At 36.5% G+C, this 12048-nt stretch overlaps 1 protein-coding gene across 5 annotated transcripts; it reads right to left on the bottom strand.

Annotated features, from left to right (window-relative positions):
• Window positions 1-4241: 4241 nt before the first annotated feature.
• LOC132186807 (protein SHOU4) lies at window positions 4242-10198 on the bottom strand. Of its 5 annotated transcripts, XM_059600874.2 has the most exons (7): window positions 10004-10198; window positions 9857-9869; window positions 9691-9764; window positions 6632-7608; window positions 5691-5846; window positions 5000-5211; window positions 4242-4657 (listed from the first exon to the last, which is right to left on the bottom strand). In XM_059600874.2, the coding sequence occupies exons 4-7, from the start codon at window positions 7526-7528 to the stop codon at window positions 4471-4473; spliced, it is 1452 nt and encodes a 483-aa protein (XP_059456857.2). In that variant the 5' UTR covers window positions 7529-7608; window positions 9691-9764; window positions 9857-9869; window positions 10004-10198; the 3' UTR covers window positions 4242-4470. The 5 variants fall into 5 exon arrangements, with proteins under 5 accessions (XP_059456857.2, XP_059456856.2, XP_059456854.2 ...); XM_059600873.2 differs by having other exon boundaries at window positions 9691-9869; XM_059600871.2 differs by lacking the exons at window positions 9691-9764; window positions 9857-9869.
• Between the last annotated feature and the right edge of the window lie 1850 nt (window positions 10199-12048).

Below are 12048 nucleotides of genomic sequence, written 5' to 3'. Positions count from 1 at the left end.
ATATCGTGTTTCACTATGTTTGCGTGAAGTTGTCTAGAGCCTAGGGTGTAGTTTGTAACACGGTGACTTGAGAATAGAAGCCCAAGCATACATTTCGGCCTCTACCCGAACGTTCTCTTCCTATTCTGACCGAACGTTCGCCCCCGAGCTCGAACATTCGCTCCTTGGACAGAATGTTGCTACCTAGAATGTGTAGAAGTAGGGTTTTGTGACCTTTTAGCTAGACGTATTCGATTAGGACCTTATGTGTCTTTAGTAAATCATCTAGTACTGCATGTATATAATGATAGTCATGTTTCGTTATAGCAGGAATTCGGGATGTCAGAGGACTCAAGCGAGAGTACGAGGTAAGTAAATACTTACGACTTCTTTCCTTAAAACGTGTGATATGTTAGTTGACTTAACATGCGTATGATATGAGCATACTTCAACTTGATTATTGTCTTAATTATTGATTAATAATATGCATCATATGACATGGTACACCGGTACGTGCGGTATAATAACCATTGCCTTACTATATATAATTTTATTTTTTACCCCATTGGTTTCGTTTTGTATCACAAATGGTGCCTTAATAATGATTAAAGACAGAGATGGTACCTCCGTAAGCTAGAATCACAGCCAGGAACGCCAAGAATGCAGCCAATTTTGTAGGTCTTTTGGGCTTCTGATCTATTCTCTTAGGGGAATCATCTATAGAGTTGTCAATAAACTTTGGAAGTTGCAACAAGAGATTGCCGAGATAGGAATCCTTCTCAAACGTTGCAAATTGCCCAATTGCGCAAATTGTGCCAAAGATAAATGGATTGTATGAGATATTGAACTTGCTCAGCTCAGTTAAGGAGTCCAAGCTCACAGGGAACAGTTGTTCCAAGACAAATCCAGATTCTACAAGCATTTAATATCACCGATTTCCTTAGGAATTTCACCTGAGAAATTGTTCCTGGAGATGTCGAGGACTACAAGTGGCATCTGTCCAATTTAAGGAGGGAGTTTCCGGTAGAAATCATTGATACCCCAAATGCAAAATTGGGGTGGTTCGGCCGCCCCCAAACTGGCCGGGGTGGCATTTAAAAATAAAAAATAAAAATTTAACCATTTTAATTTTAATTTTAATTTTTAATTACGTATATGGACACGTGTCATGTTTTTAGGAGTGCTGATGTAGCTTTCCGTCAAATTTTGGACGGAAGTTAGACGGAGACGCTATCTCCGTCTTTAGCCATTATTGAGGTACCATCTGTGATACAAAACAAAACTGAATGGGCAAAAAATAAAGTTGTTAAATCACATGGGGCAAAAAAGTATTTAACCCTATATAATTGATTCTATGATCAAATGTGTACGGATGTGTTATATGGACCTTAGATCCAATAGTTGTTTTCTGATCGGCGCACTATGTTTGATTGGTAAGTTACTATAAGACGTACATTATTAGTAGTATGGACCACTCGAGGTCGGACTCAGTTGGGTTGCTAATTATGGACGATAGCGTACAATGGTCTGGGCATCGGCATTGTATACAAGTCCCTCGGGACAGCGCCAATCCTGCTGAGAATATATAATATTTCGGATAGATCATACATGATAGCTACGACCTATGAAAGCATTAATTTTTCTGCATTAAAATTTATAGGAATTACACCTATTCATTATCAAAATAAAATAAATAAAAATAATTAAAAAAAAAAACTATACTTTTATAGTGTAATAACAAAGACAACACCTCATTGAATTTCTTACTCGAAAATTCACGTTTTATTTCTGTTATTAATAACTGACTTATTTAATATTCAACTGCGAGATTTACTTACTATGTCGTTAGACTTACGCAGTTATTACAAATTGTAGGAAACATTTTTTTGCGAAGAGGACAGTGGCACAATTGCCACATCATGTTGTTAAGATAACTCAGAGACCTACCTTGTGTAATCAGGTTTGACTAGATTATCTATATTTCGAATAGTAACTCATTGTCTTTGCTTGATGATAATACATGCTTATGTTATGATTTTAGGCTCCTCATATTTATTAATTTCACATTCTTATGCATTTACTTTGATTGTGCTAGAGAGGGGCAGTTTCCCAGTTAGCTACTAGCTAGCTGAATTAGGATAATTGCCAATAATCCTACCAAACTAGTTGAGACTAGATTTGGACGCGTTACAACGGATGCGGATTATCATTGCATGATGCGGATGCAAATACAAATATCAAAAATCATTATCCGCATTTTGTGGATGCGAATATTACTAATAACTGCATTTGGATCCGCATTTTCACCCCTAGTCCAAGCCACTCTAGAGAAACTTTGGAGGTAGCTAAAGGGTCTGAACCACCCCCAAAGTATGTTGGGGCGTGGCTCTAACCACCCTTGGAGGAATTTTGCTATATGGGGAAAAAAGTACAATTTACCTCCCTAAAGTTTAAGCCGATTTTCAATTTGATCCTTAATATTTCAATTTTTACAATGCACCTCACCAAAGTTTAAAATTTTTTCAATTCGCCTATCCGTTAGTCACTATTGTCTTCTCTGACGGAAATGCGATCACATGACACGCACTTGATCACTTATGCTGATGTTTTCCCCAAAATGCCCCCAAGTCCACGTCTTCCTCCCAGAATTTATTTTAAGAGAATTGTATGGGCAGCTTTCTGCCAAGTGGAAGGCTAGGATTGCTCATCAGATCTTCGTCCTTAGCTCACTTTACGCACGTTGTGGTGCGGGCTAGACAAGACAAATCGGATCCTCATTCCTCACCACGTCATTTAAAAAAAAAAAAAAACAAAAAACAAGAGTGACTGAGTGAGGATTTAAAAAAAAAAAAACAAATCCCCTTCTTCCATCCACACGCCGACGAGCTGCCTCAGCTTGCTCGCCACCGCCAAGGCTCGACGGTAAGGCGTCGTTATAAACCAACTAGGGACAGTCATTGGGTTTCGTCATTGTCGGCAGCGGCGAGGAAGAATCACAGCAGCAAGACTTTCCTTATGCTATTGTACTAGATTCTTTCCTTTCTTGCACAAGGGGAGCAGTTGCAATATTCTGGCTGGAAATTTCGGTTAGTGATTTATTGGGGGCGTGGGAGAAGGAAAATATGGTGGTGTTAGATGTGGTAAGTTAGAAAGTTGTTTGAAGGAGGTTTTGAGGAAGAAGAAGCTCTAGGTAGGGTGATGATGTTGAGTTGGAGCTCTGTTGCAGCAATGGAAAACAGAGTCGAACAGAGTATTTTAGGAAAGGTGAAGATCAAGAAAGGGAAGTGCGGGAAGTTGGTTTGATTAATGATAATCTGAAGGAACGGGCTTCTGATAAGATTGCTAAGAAATGAGAGTGTTAGAAATGAGCGTGGTTTGAACTCCAAGAAAAAAGAAGGGTTTTTTTAGCTTCTTTCATATGCCCCTTCACTACCCAAGAAGGAATACGTGGACATGCCCGAGTGGAAGTTGGAATGTGTGCATTTCTATGGCCTCATTCAAACTCTTCTGCTTCCTTGGTCTAGTGTCTTTGATAGAAGAGGTTTAGCAGCATTGCTAAAACCCATTTGCCCACCAGTGGAAGCTGATGATAAAGTCAGCAAACGACGTCGTTGTGCGATTCGGCTGTGACTAGCAGGCAAGTTGAATTGAAAAAAAATCTAAACTTTGGTGGGATGTACTGTCAAAATTAAAATATTGAAGATCGAATTGAAAATTAGCTCAAATTTTAGGAAGTAAAGTATACTTTTTCCCTTATATTGGGACTTCCGAGATGGCTAAGCAACCCTCAAAGTTCTCCACGGGTGGCTCGACGACCCCTTAGAGCCACCCTTTACGAGGATGGTCCAACCACCCATACGAATTTCGAGTTTTTTTCTTAATATTTATAATTTTTGTTTGAATATAACTTAAAATTATTTTTATACACGGCACATCTGACAAGGCAAACTGTTTAGCCATATAAACAAGTTTTAACGAAAGAAATGAAGTGAAAAATGGGAGTCCTATGAAGTTCATATTCAAATTTAATAACCAAAGGAATAAAATAAAGAAAAAAAAAAGTAAAATTAGTTCAAATTCTTTTAGTGTCATACTTTGACACGTGTCACTCAGAATTTTTTTTTTAAAATTAAATATATGAATATATAAAATATATAAAAGCTAAAATCTAGAAATTAAAAATAAAATAAAGTTATGAACGAGTTATTTTTACATCACAAGTCTCTCTCTCTCTCTCTCTCATTTTTTTTAAAGGAAACACACAATGACAAGTCAATCTGCATCATTTAACAGCAAAATCCCTAAAAAATAATGGATGTCAGTTCTGTATCTATATAGAGACAGTATAATATTTCCCTTCTATTTAACATAACCCTCAATCTGCTCAAACAAGTAAAAAAGATCTCAACCCTTCAAAAAAAAAAAAAACTATACACCATCTGAAGAAATTAATAGAGAAAAAAGAAAAAAGAAAGAAGAAATTTACAGCAGCTAAACTGGTATGACATCATTGTTCATAGCACACCTTAAAACAACACCCTGGAGGGTAGCAGGGAAAATACATTTTGGCCATTGGCATCCCGTTGTGAATGGGTCCGGTGGAGGGACAATCATGAGCACATTGTCATTTCTCTGAACAACTCCCATTACGCTAACTGTGCTTCCTTCTTTGATATACCTACATGTACAGCAATGTAACAACAACAACAACTTACCTTAATAACCAAAAACTCCACTAAACTTTGCATTTGAACTCACCATCAAATAGAGAAACAGAAATATATCTTAATTTTTGTTAATATATGATGAACTGACAATTTCAAAGCTTCGATATATTGGTTAAATATCTTTCTTTTGCTTAATATTGTTTATTTCCTATACATTAATCCCTGTACCCAGATGCAGAATATAAAATTAATGTAAACAGCTTCCCCACCCAAAAAAGATTAGCAGTAATCATGCGAACAAACATACAATTAAGGCGAACTCTTAACACTTTCAATAAAAAGAGAGCTTATACCCTTCTTTCAACCGCATTATGCGATCGTCTCTTGAGAGCTTCCTCTCACCCAGCCACCTGATTAACTCTTGGGACAATTCTTCATTCTGAGGATTAACATCGATGACAATTGAGTCGTCAACATAAGGAGTCACCCTTGCTCCATAGCCAGTCTTTACCAACGCTCTCAACCCAGACTGGAAATCGGAGATGTAGAAGTCAACCACTCGCCTCTGTCAGATTAAGACACTGGTCATCGTGTAAAATCTAAAGGCCAAGAATATTTTACCAAAGGGCACCTCAGAACAACTGGATATTTAGAACAAGCAAAGGAAGCAGCCCAAAAATATTGCATCAACAAATGAAACATTGGAAGCAACAAAGAGTGAATTGGCTATCTAGGATAAGTGCCATGGAATAGGTTCAACAGTACGTCTACCAAATAAAAAGGAAGCCACCCATGTATGTTCATAACTCACCAAGTGCACGAGGAATGATTATGCCTACAAAAGTCCTTAAACCTTTGAAAATTTAAAATTAGAGCAAAATTTTTCCATTTCTTATAACCTCCAACACGGTTAACCCCCCAACCCTTCAGACCCAGCCACCCAACACCCCAGAAAGAAGGAAAAGCCTTACACCAGGAAGCAGCAGAAAATAAAACTTTAAATATCCACAAAAAAACTATCATGCCAATATTTCAGTTACTCACTTCCAACGATCTGAGCCCCCAAGTAAAATGACGGTGTGAAGGGTTGGCAGCTTTTGAATCCCATCCTCGATACTCAAATAAACTTGTAGAAGTATATACACATCTAGGAATATTTTGGAAGGATGATTCGAGGGGCACATTACCACAGGTGACCACCTTCAAAAAGAACAATCAAAAATGATGAATGTCATTTGAGCATATGTGGGGAAAAATGAACAAAAGTAAAACCAGCCAAGCCTTCAATCCTTTTTTTATAAGTGTAAAAAAAAAAAAAAAAAAACTAGATACAGTATTCTTTAAACACACACTGTCTGATCCAGAGTATACTCCTATTCACCGGTGAAAATAAATGACTATCAGAAACGAAATAATCCTTTATCTTGTAAACTCCCCCTTTTGCTTTCTTCCCACACACAAATGAGATACGTATGCCATATAGAAATAGCTTTCCTTTACTAAACAATATCTATCAACAAATACATCCATTAATTCTAGATTTTTATTTGCTATAAGTATCTATTCAAAACACATCACCTCAGAAGTATATGGAAAAATCACAAAAGAAAAGGATTCTAAGGTTTTAGCTTATATATCTCATTCCTGCATTTCAAATCTCATGGGTTTATGTTACTCCATTATATCTCAAATCCAGAATTATGACCTATATTAAGTCACAAAATTCCTAAGGTTTTAGTTTATATATCTCGTTTCTGCATTTCAAATCTCATGGGTTTATGTTACCCCATTATATCTCAAATCCAGAATTATGACCTATATTAAGTCACAAAATTCAGTTATGCAAGCCCAAAATACGTCACCAAAAAGGACTTGGAGAAAGGAAAGATATGAGACAAAGTTAGAATTTATAAAATTATATATATCAATTACCACTGCGCCATCAATTAGAAATATAAACTACAAAATCAAGGGAAACTACATACCCCAGAGACCTTAACATATTGCCCATTCTTTGCAGTTCTAAGCTCTGAATCAGGATAACGAGCAATGTAATCAATAATAGCTCTTCTCACCCAAAAAGTATTCCAGATGAATAATGCAGCAACTGCACCGAAAAGAACCACAACCACAATGAGGAGAATGGCATTGTGGACTGCTCCAAGAATAAAACCACCAGCAATGAACCCCATCACGAAAAGTAGAATTAGTGACCACAACACTAACTTAGGAAAGTTCTTCTTGAAGGAAAAGTCATCATCTTGGGTAAGAATAGTGACAGCCTGATTGTGAACAATGGAGGAACCTTGTACTTTCCTCGATCCCATAGATTCAAAAGTACCAGATACCTTCCTAGGGGCTCCAGAAGAATTTAAAGGGCCTGAAGAAATGGGCCCAGATGTAATGAGACCTGTTGTAGGGAGCACAGGAGGAAGAGGCCCAGAGTTTTGGCGGCCTGTTGGTGCTACACCACCAGATTGAGGACCAGATGACTTCTTCAAAGGCTCACCATGCTTATTTAGTGGCCCAGAATTCGATTTCTTTAATGAAGCTGAACCAGACATGCTTCCGGAAGATACATGGCCTGAAGTGGTATAGCCAGCCCGTGATGCAGTATTAGGCATTGGTCCTGAATGCGTAGCAGAGCCTCCAACAGATCCAGTCCTTGAAGGAGCACCAGTCATAGGTCCAGATTTCCTAGATTTAGAACCATCGACAGGGATATCAAACATTTTTCCAAGTTCCCCCGACTTCTTGATATCTCCACCAGTATACGGCATGGCGGCAGAGCTCATGGTTGGAGTTTTTTCCTTTGGCTGCTCTGGCCGCCCTGATACATAAAGGCCATTGCTTAGCTTATGAGATGGGAATCTGGAACCCATCCAGCTTCTGTAAGAAACCCCAGAAGAAATTATACCACAAACGCTAATTTCCGTATGCTGGCGTGATACTCATAGCCATCCTGAGGACAAATACATTCAAGCAATTTTAATTGATGTACACTACCAAAAAAAAAAAAAAAAAAACTCTCAGGGATGGAGAAACGGATAAGAGAAGATGAGGGAAAGAACATTAAAGCCAATGGATAGTAAGAACAAGGTCACAGAAGAATCTGGCTCCCCATTTCATATGAGATTTACAGCAGAGCTAGAACTCAGTGACTGCCAGAGTCAGCCTTTACTGGTACTTAGGAAAGTCAATAGTTGTAATCATTCTTTTTAAAAGAACACTAAATTCAAAGTTTAAATAAAATATAAGCTGATAAAAACCCTCCTTTCGAACGATGCAATTGATTATGACAAAACAAAATACACACAATCAAAATATAAAAACAATGTTGATGATATACAGTTAGAATGAAAGTGAACAATCAAAAACTCAAGAGAACTTTCCCATTAGCAAACCAAAAAATACAGTATACAAAGGATGGCTAGTGCCTTATGGAGTGCTATATTTAGTCGTGTTGGTCTTACTTGGGTAATGCCTAAGAGAGTGGTTGACCTTTCGCTTGTTGGAGAAGGTTGAATGGCAATCCTCGTAGTGTAGCAGCGTAGAAGATAATTCCATTATGCCTTTCATGGTGTATTTGGAGGGGAAGAAATGATAAGATTTTCGAAGACCGTGAGAGGATGGTGGTGGATTAAATTCCTTTCTCAATATTCTTTTCTATTGGGCAAATGTTTTAGACTTTCCTTGTGTGCTTTCTTTTCATGATTCTTTTTCCATCTTTTTCTTTCTAGTTAGGCGTTCGTCTTGTGTTCTTGTATACATAAGTACACATTTTGAGCCTTTTAATGATATTTTAATTACTTATAAAAAAAAGGCATCCAGGAGCACCTGGCAATATAATTATCTGGCAAGATTTTAATAGCTGGCTACCATGTGGAAGCTTTGACACTACTCAGTCTCACATCAACCACACAAAGAACTATTTCCACCATTCAAGTAAAGATGGATAAAGCATATTTAGCCTTTTCCAACAAAAAATCAAGAAACCAAAAATAGAAAAAGCAGTAACAAAATTTCTCATGGATTAAGAGTTCAGTGAAGAATTTTTCAGTATTCATGGAGTTTTGGACCCAATGAGAATCTACATGCTCAAAATACGTATACAATCTTTTCTTTCCCCAAAAATATTCTTACCAAATTTAGAATTGCAAAAGAAAATATGCAGTTCTAAGTAGAAAAAAAAATGAAAGCATCAGGGTTTTCCACAAGTAGAAAGGTCTAACAAAATAATGCAAATCAAGAAACCATCTCAATAACCATTTTCTTCGAGCAAATGAAATAAACAGAGCACACAGGGACCACCATTTGAAAACTTTCAAGAACTAGGAAAGTAATAATAATAATAATAATATAATGATGACGACAATAAAAGGTCTGGAGCAATAATCAGATGATTTGCAAACTTCAATTCTAGGACTATCAGTTCCAATAGTTTTTCCTTCTCTTTTATTTTATTTTCCCAGCATCCAAACCAACAAAGAAAAACTAAGTTACATCATACCAGCAACTAGGCAAATGAGTGTCATTCCATTCACAAAGGAGACCACCATACCATTTGCTGGCATCTACAATTCAAAGAACCAGAATCCACATCCCAATATAAAGAAACAAAGAATGCACAAATCACAACTTTGAATGAAAATTGGAATAGCAAAAGGGAGCCTAGGCAATGACCAAAAATTTTAGGCATTGGGAGTAAAATCTGAAATCCAATATTCAAAATTCTCACTTTAGGTTACTCTATGTTCTCAACCAAACAAACAACAAGGAAAATTACCCATTAAAACTCCAAAAAGCATCAAAGTATCAAATCTTCCATATTTACAAAGATTCACACAAACGTCACCGTTTCAATTCACCAAAACCCCAAATAATTAGATTCTATAACCCAAAATCCAAGAAACAAATTTCAAACGAAGAAGATCTGCAGAAACAAGTACGGATTTCAAGTCTTGAGAGCTCAGTGGAGTGAAGGCTTTTAATAAAGTGGAGTCCCAGATAGTGTAAAAAGAGAGAGAAAGAGAGAAAACCCAACCTTTTAAAACTTCAATTTCCTTCTCTTTACCCACATTTTCCGAACAAGCAAACAAAATCCAGATTCCAAGGAAACTGGGAGCACCAGAACTTTCCACATTTAGAAAGATTCCAGAAAAAAAAAATGCACCATTTATAGAAACACAAATCGAGAAAACAAGACATACCCAGATCACCTTTCTGTACAAAAACAAAAACAGAAAATGGAGAAGATGTGTGAAAACAAACAAGCAAAAAGTGAAGCAACTGAGACCCGTTTAAGAAGAAGGGGGGCAAAAATGGGACAAATGAGACGATGGCACAAAGGCACAAACCTGAAGGAGAAGCAGAGGAAGCAGTGTAAGCTGAAATTTGGAGATTAGGAAACATCGTGGGTCGATCAAAGTCACTTGGGACCAAACCAAAATCCCCAAATCTCTGTCTCTCTCTCTCAACAACAGGTTTATTGTCTCGTCCGGCTAAAACCTCCAATCTGAGGAAAATATATATATATATATATATATATATATATATATGTAGTTTTATATATATATATAAAAGAAAATATTGTCCAGATAAATAATATGATATGAGCCGCAGTTCCAGTTTTTCTTGCTTTTCTTTTGGGACGGACTCATTGCCGGACAAACTTTTTTATTTTATATATAAAAAAGAAAAGCATGATCTTTTACTCAATCAGACGACTCCTCTCTTTACTTGTATTAAATTAATCTTGATGTAATAATTGAAGATAAATTTACCGTCGCAGTGATTATTTTTCAAGATTACCGTGAGTTGTTGTTGGTTGGACTACCTCTCCAATGTCACAACGTCCAACCACTAGGTTAGACATTAGGTTTCAAAAACGTCATCCTTAAATGTAAGTGGTAGATTTATAGCTACATGATAGTGGTTGATGCATAAAATACCCTTAATCATTGATTTGTAATTCTTGCAAGAAAAGTTAGAGTGGCGTGCCATGAAGAAGGGAGTGGAGCGGCGACGCCACCTTCAATACTTAAGAGCCCGTTTAGGATTATGTTTAAGAAGTAAAGTTTTTAAGTTAAAAAGAGATTTTAGGCAAAATTTTCATTTTTAAGCTTTTACCAAAAGTGCTTTTTGGACTTTTGAAAACACTTTTAATTTTTTTACCAAACGAGTACGTTTTTCTTCAAACGGACTTTTTGAATATTAAAAGCACTTTTAAGTTCCTCAAACGCAATTCCAAATAGACCCTAAGTCAATAAAATATATATGTGAAAATAAAGGAAATAGATAGAGATTAAGAGCTTATTTAGGATTGTGTTTGAGAAATATGGTTTTTAAGTCAAAAAGAGCTTTTGGGCAAAAGTTAAAAGATAAAAGTGTTTTTTTTTTTTTTTTTTTTTACTATTTTTAGGCTTTTTAGACCATTAAAATCGCTTTTAATTTGTTTTACCAAACGAGTATTTTTTTTTTCAAACGGACTTTTTGAGTGCTAAAAATATTTTTAAGTCCCTCAAACGCAATCCTAAACAAGCATGAAAGCATACCTGGCTTCTTCTTTTTCCCTTTAGCCAACCTTATATAGATGTGATCTTGGTTTTATTAGTAAGGCATTAGTAATTTATTTGGCTGATTGAGCCCCTTGATCACGTTGGGAGTTACCTTTTGCATTTACCGTCTGAATATCCTTGCCTTTAGTGAAGTAACCTTATTTAAGGTGATTTCTTTTAGGTGGGCGTTCATTTCCTTTTCTAGGAGAGTGATTTATGGTTTCATATTTATGGGAGATTTCGTTGCCTCTTCGGCGAGATGCGTGTGCCTCAAAAAATTGGGTTGTATGGATATTGATTGGGCTAGATGTTTATCTGACTGGTGAGGAATATAAGTCTCCATTCTAGTAGTCCATGTAATGCCCGAAAATTTGATAAGATTTTTAAAATCACCATTAATCAATTTTATAAAACACCTACCAATTTTATAAAAAACAGCATAAACATGTTCAGAAAAATCCAAATATTAATGGTAGCTTGCCTTTTATATATGTGTTTTATAAGGTTAAATTTTCCGACGAAGAAGGAAGAAGGAACACTTTGGTGGCATGCTCATAGTGACTGGTCACGTGCCATAATCCACGGTGCCATTGTGATCAAGCCGCCAAAGGGAACCTCTTATCCATATCATACGCAGCCCGATGGCGAACACGTGCTTGTACTCGGTGTGGTTTAACTAATGGCTAGTTATACTACTCATGAAGTTTCTCATATTTCCTTTAGAAAATTAGGGTTAACTACTTTATTAGTACCTCAATTTACACATTTTTATTTTTTCCTCTCTATGTTTTCAAAACAGCCAAATGTGATGCCTCACCTATGAGAAAATGCAAAATTGATACCTC

The sequence above is a fragment of the Corylus avellana genome, chromosome 6 (genome assembly GCF_965113065.1).
Source record: "Corylus avellana chromosome 6, dhCorAvel1.hap1.2, whole genome shotgun sequence".
In the NCBI taxonomy this organism is placed as follows: Eukaryota; Viridiplantae; Streptophyta; class Magnoliopsida; order Fagales; family Betulaceae; genus Corylus; species Corylus avellana.
The sequence above is the reverse complement of the archived record's forward strand: the minus strand, read 5'-3'. Positions and strand labels throughout refer to the sequence as shown.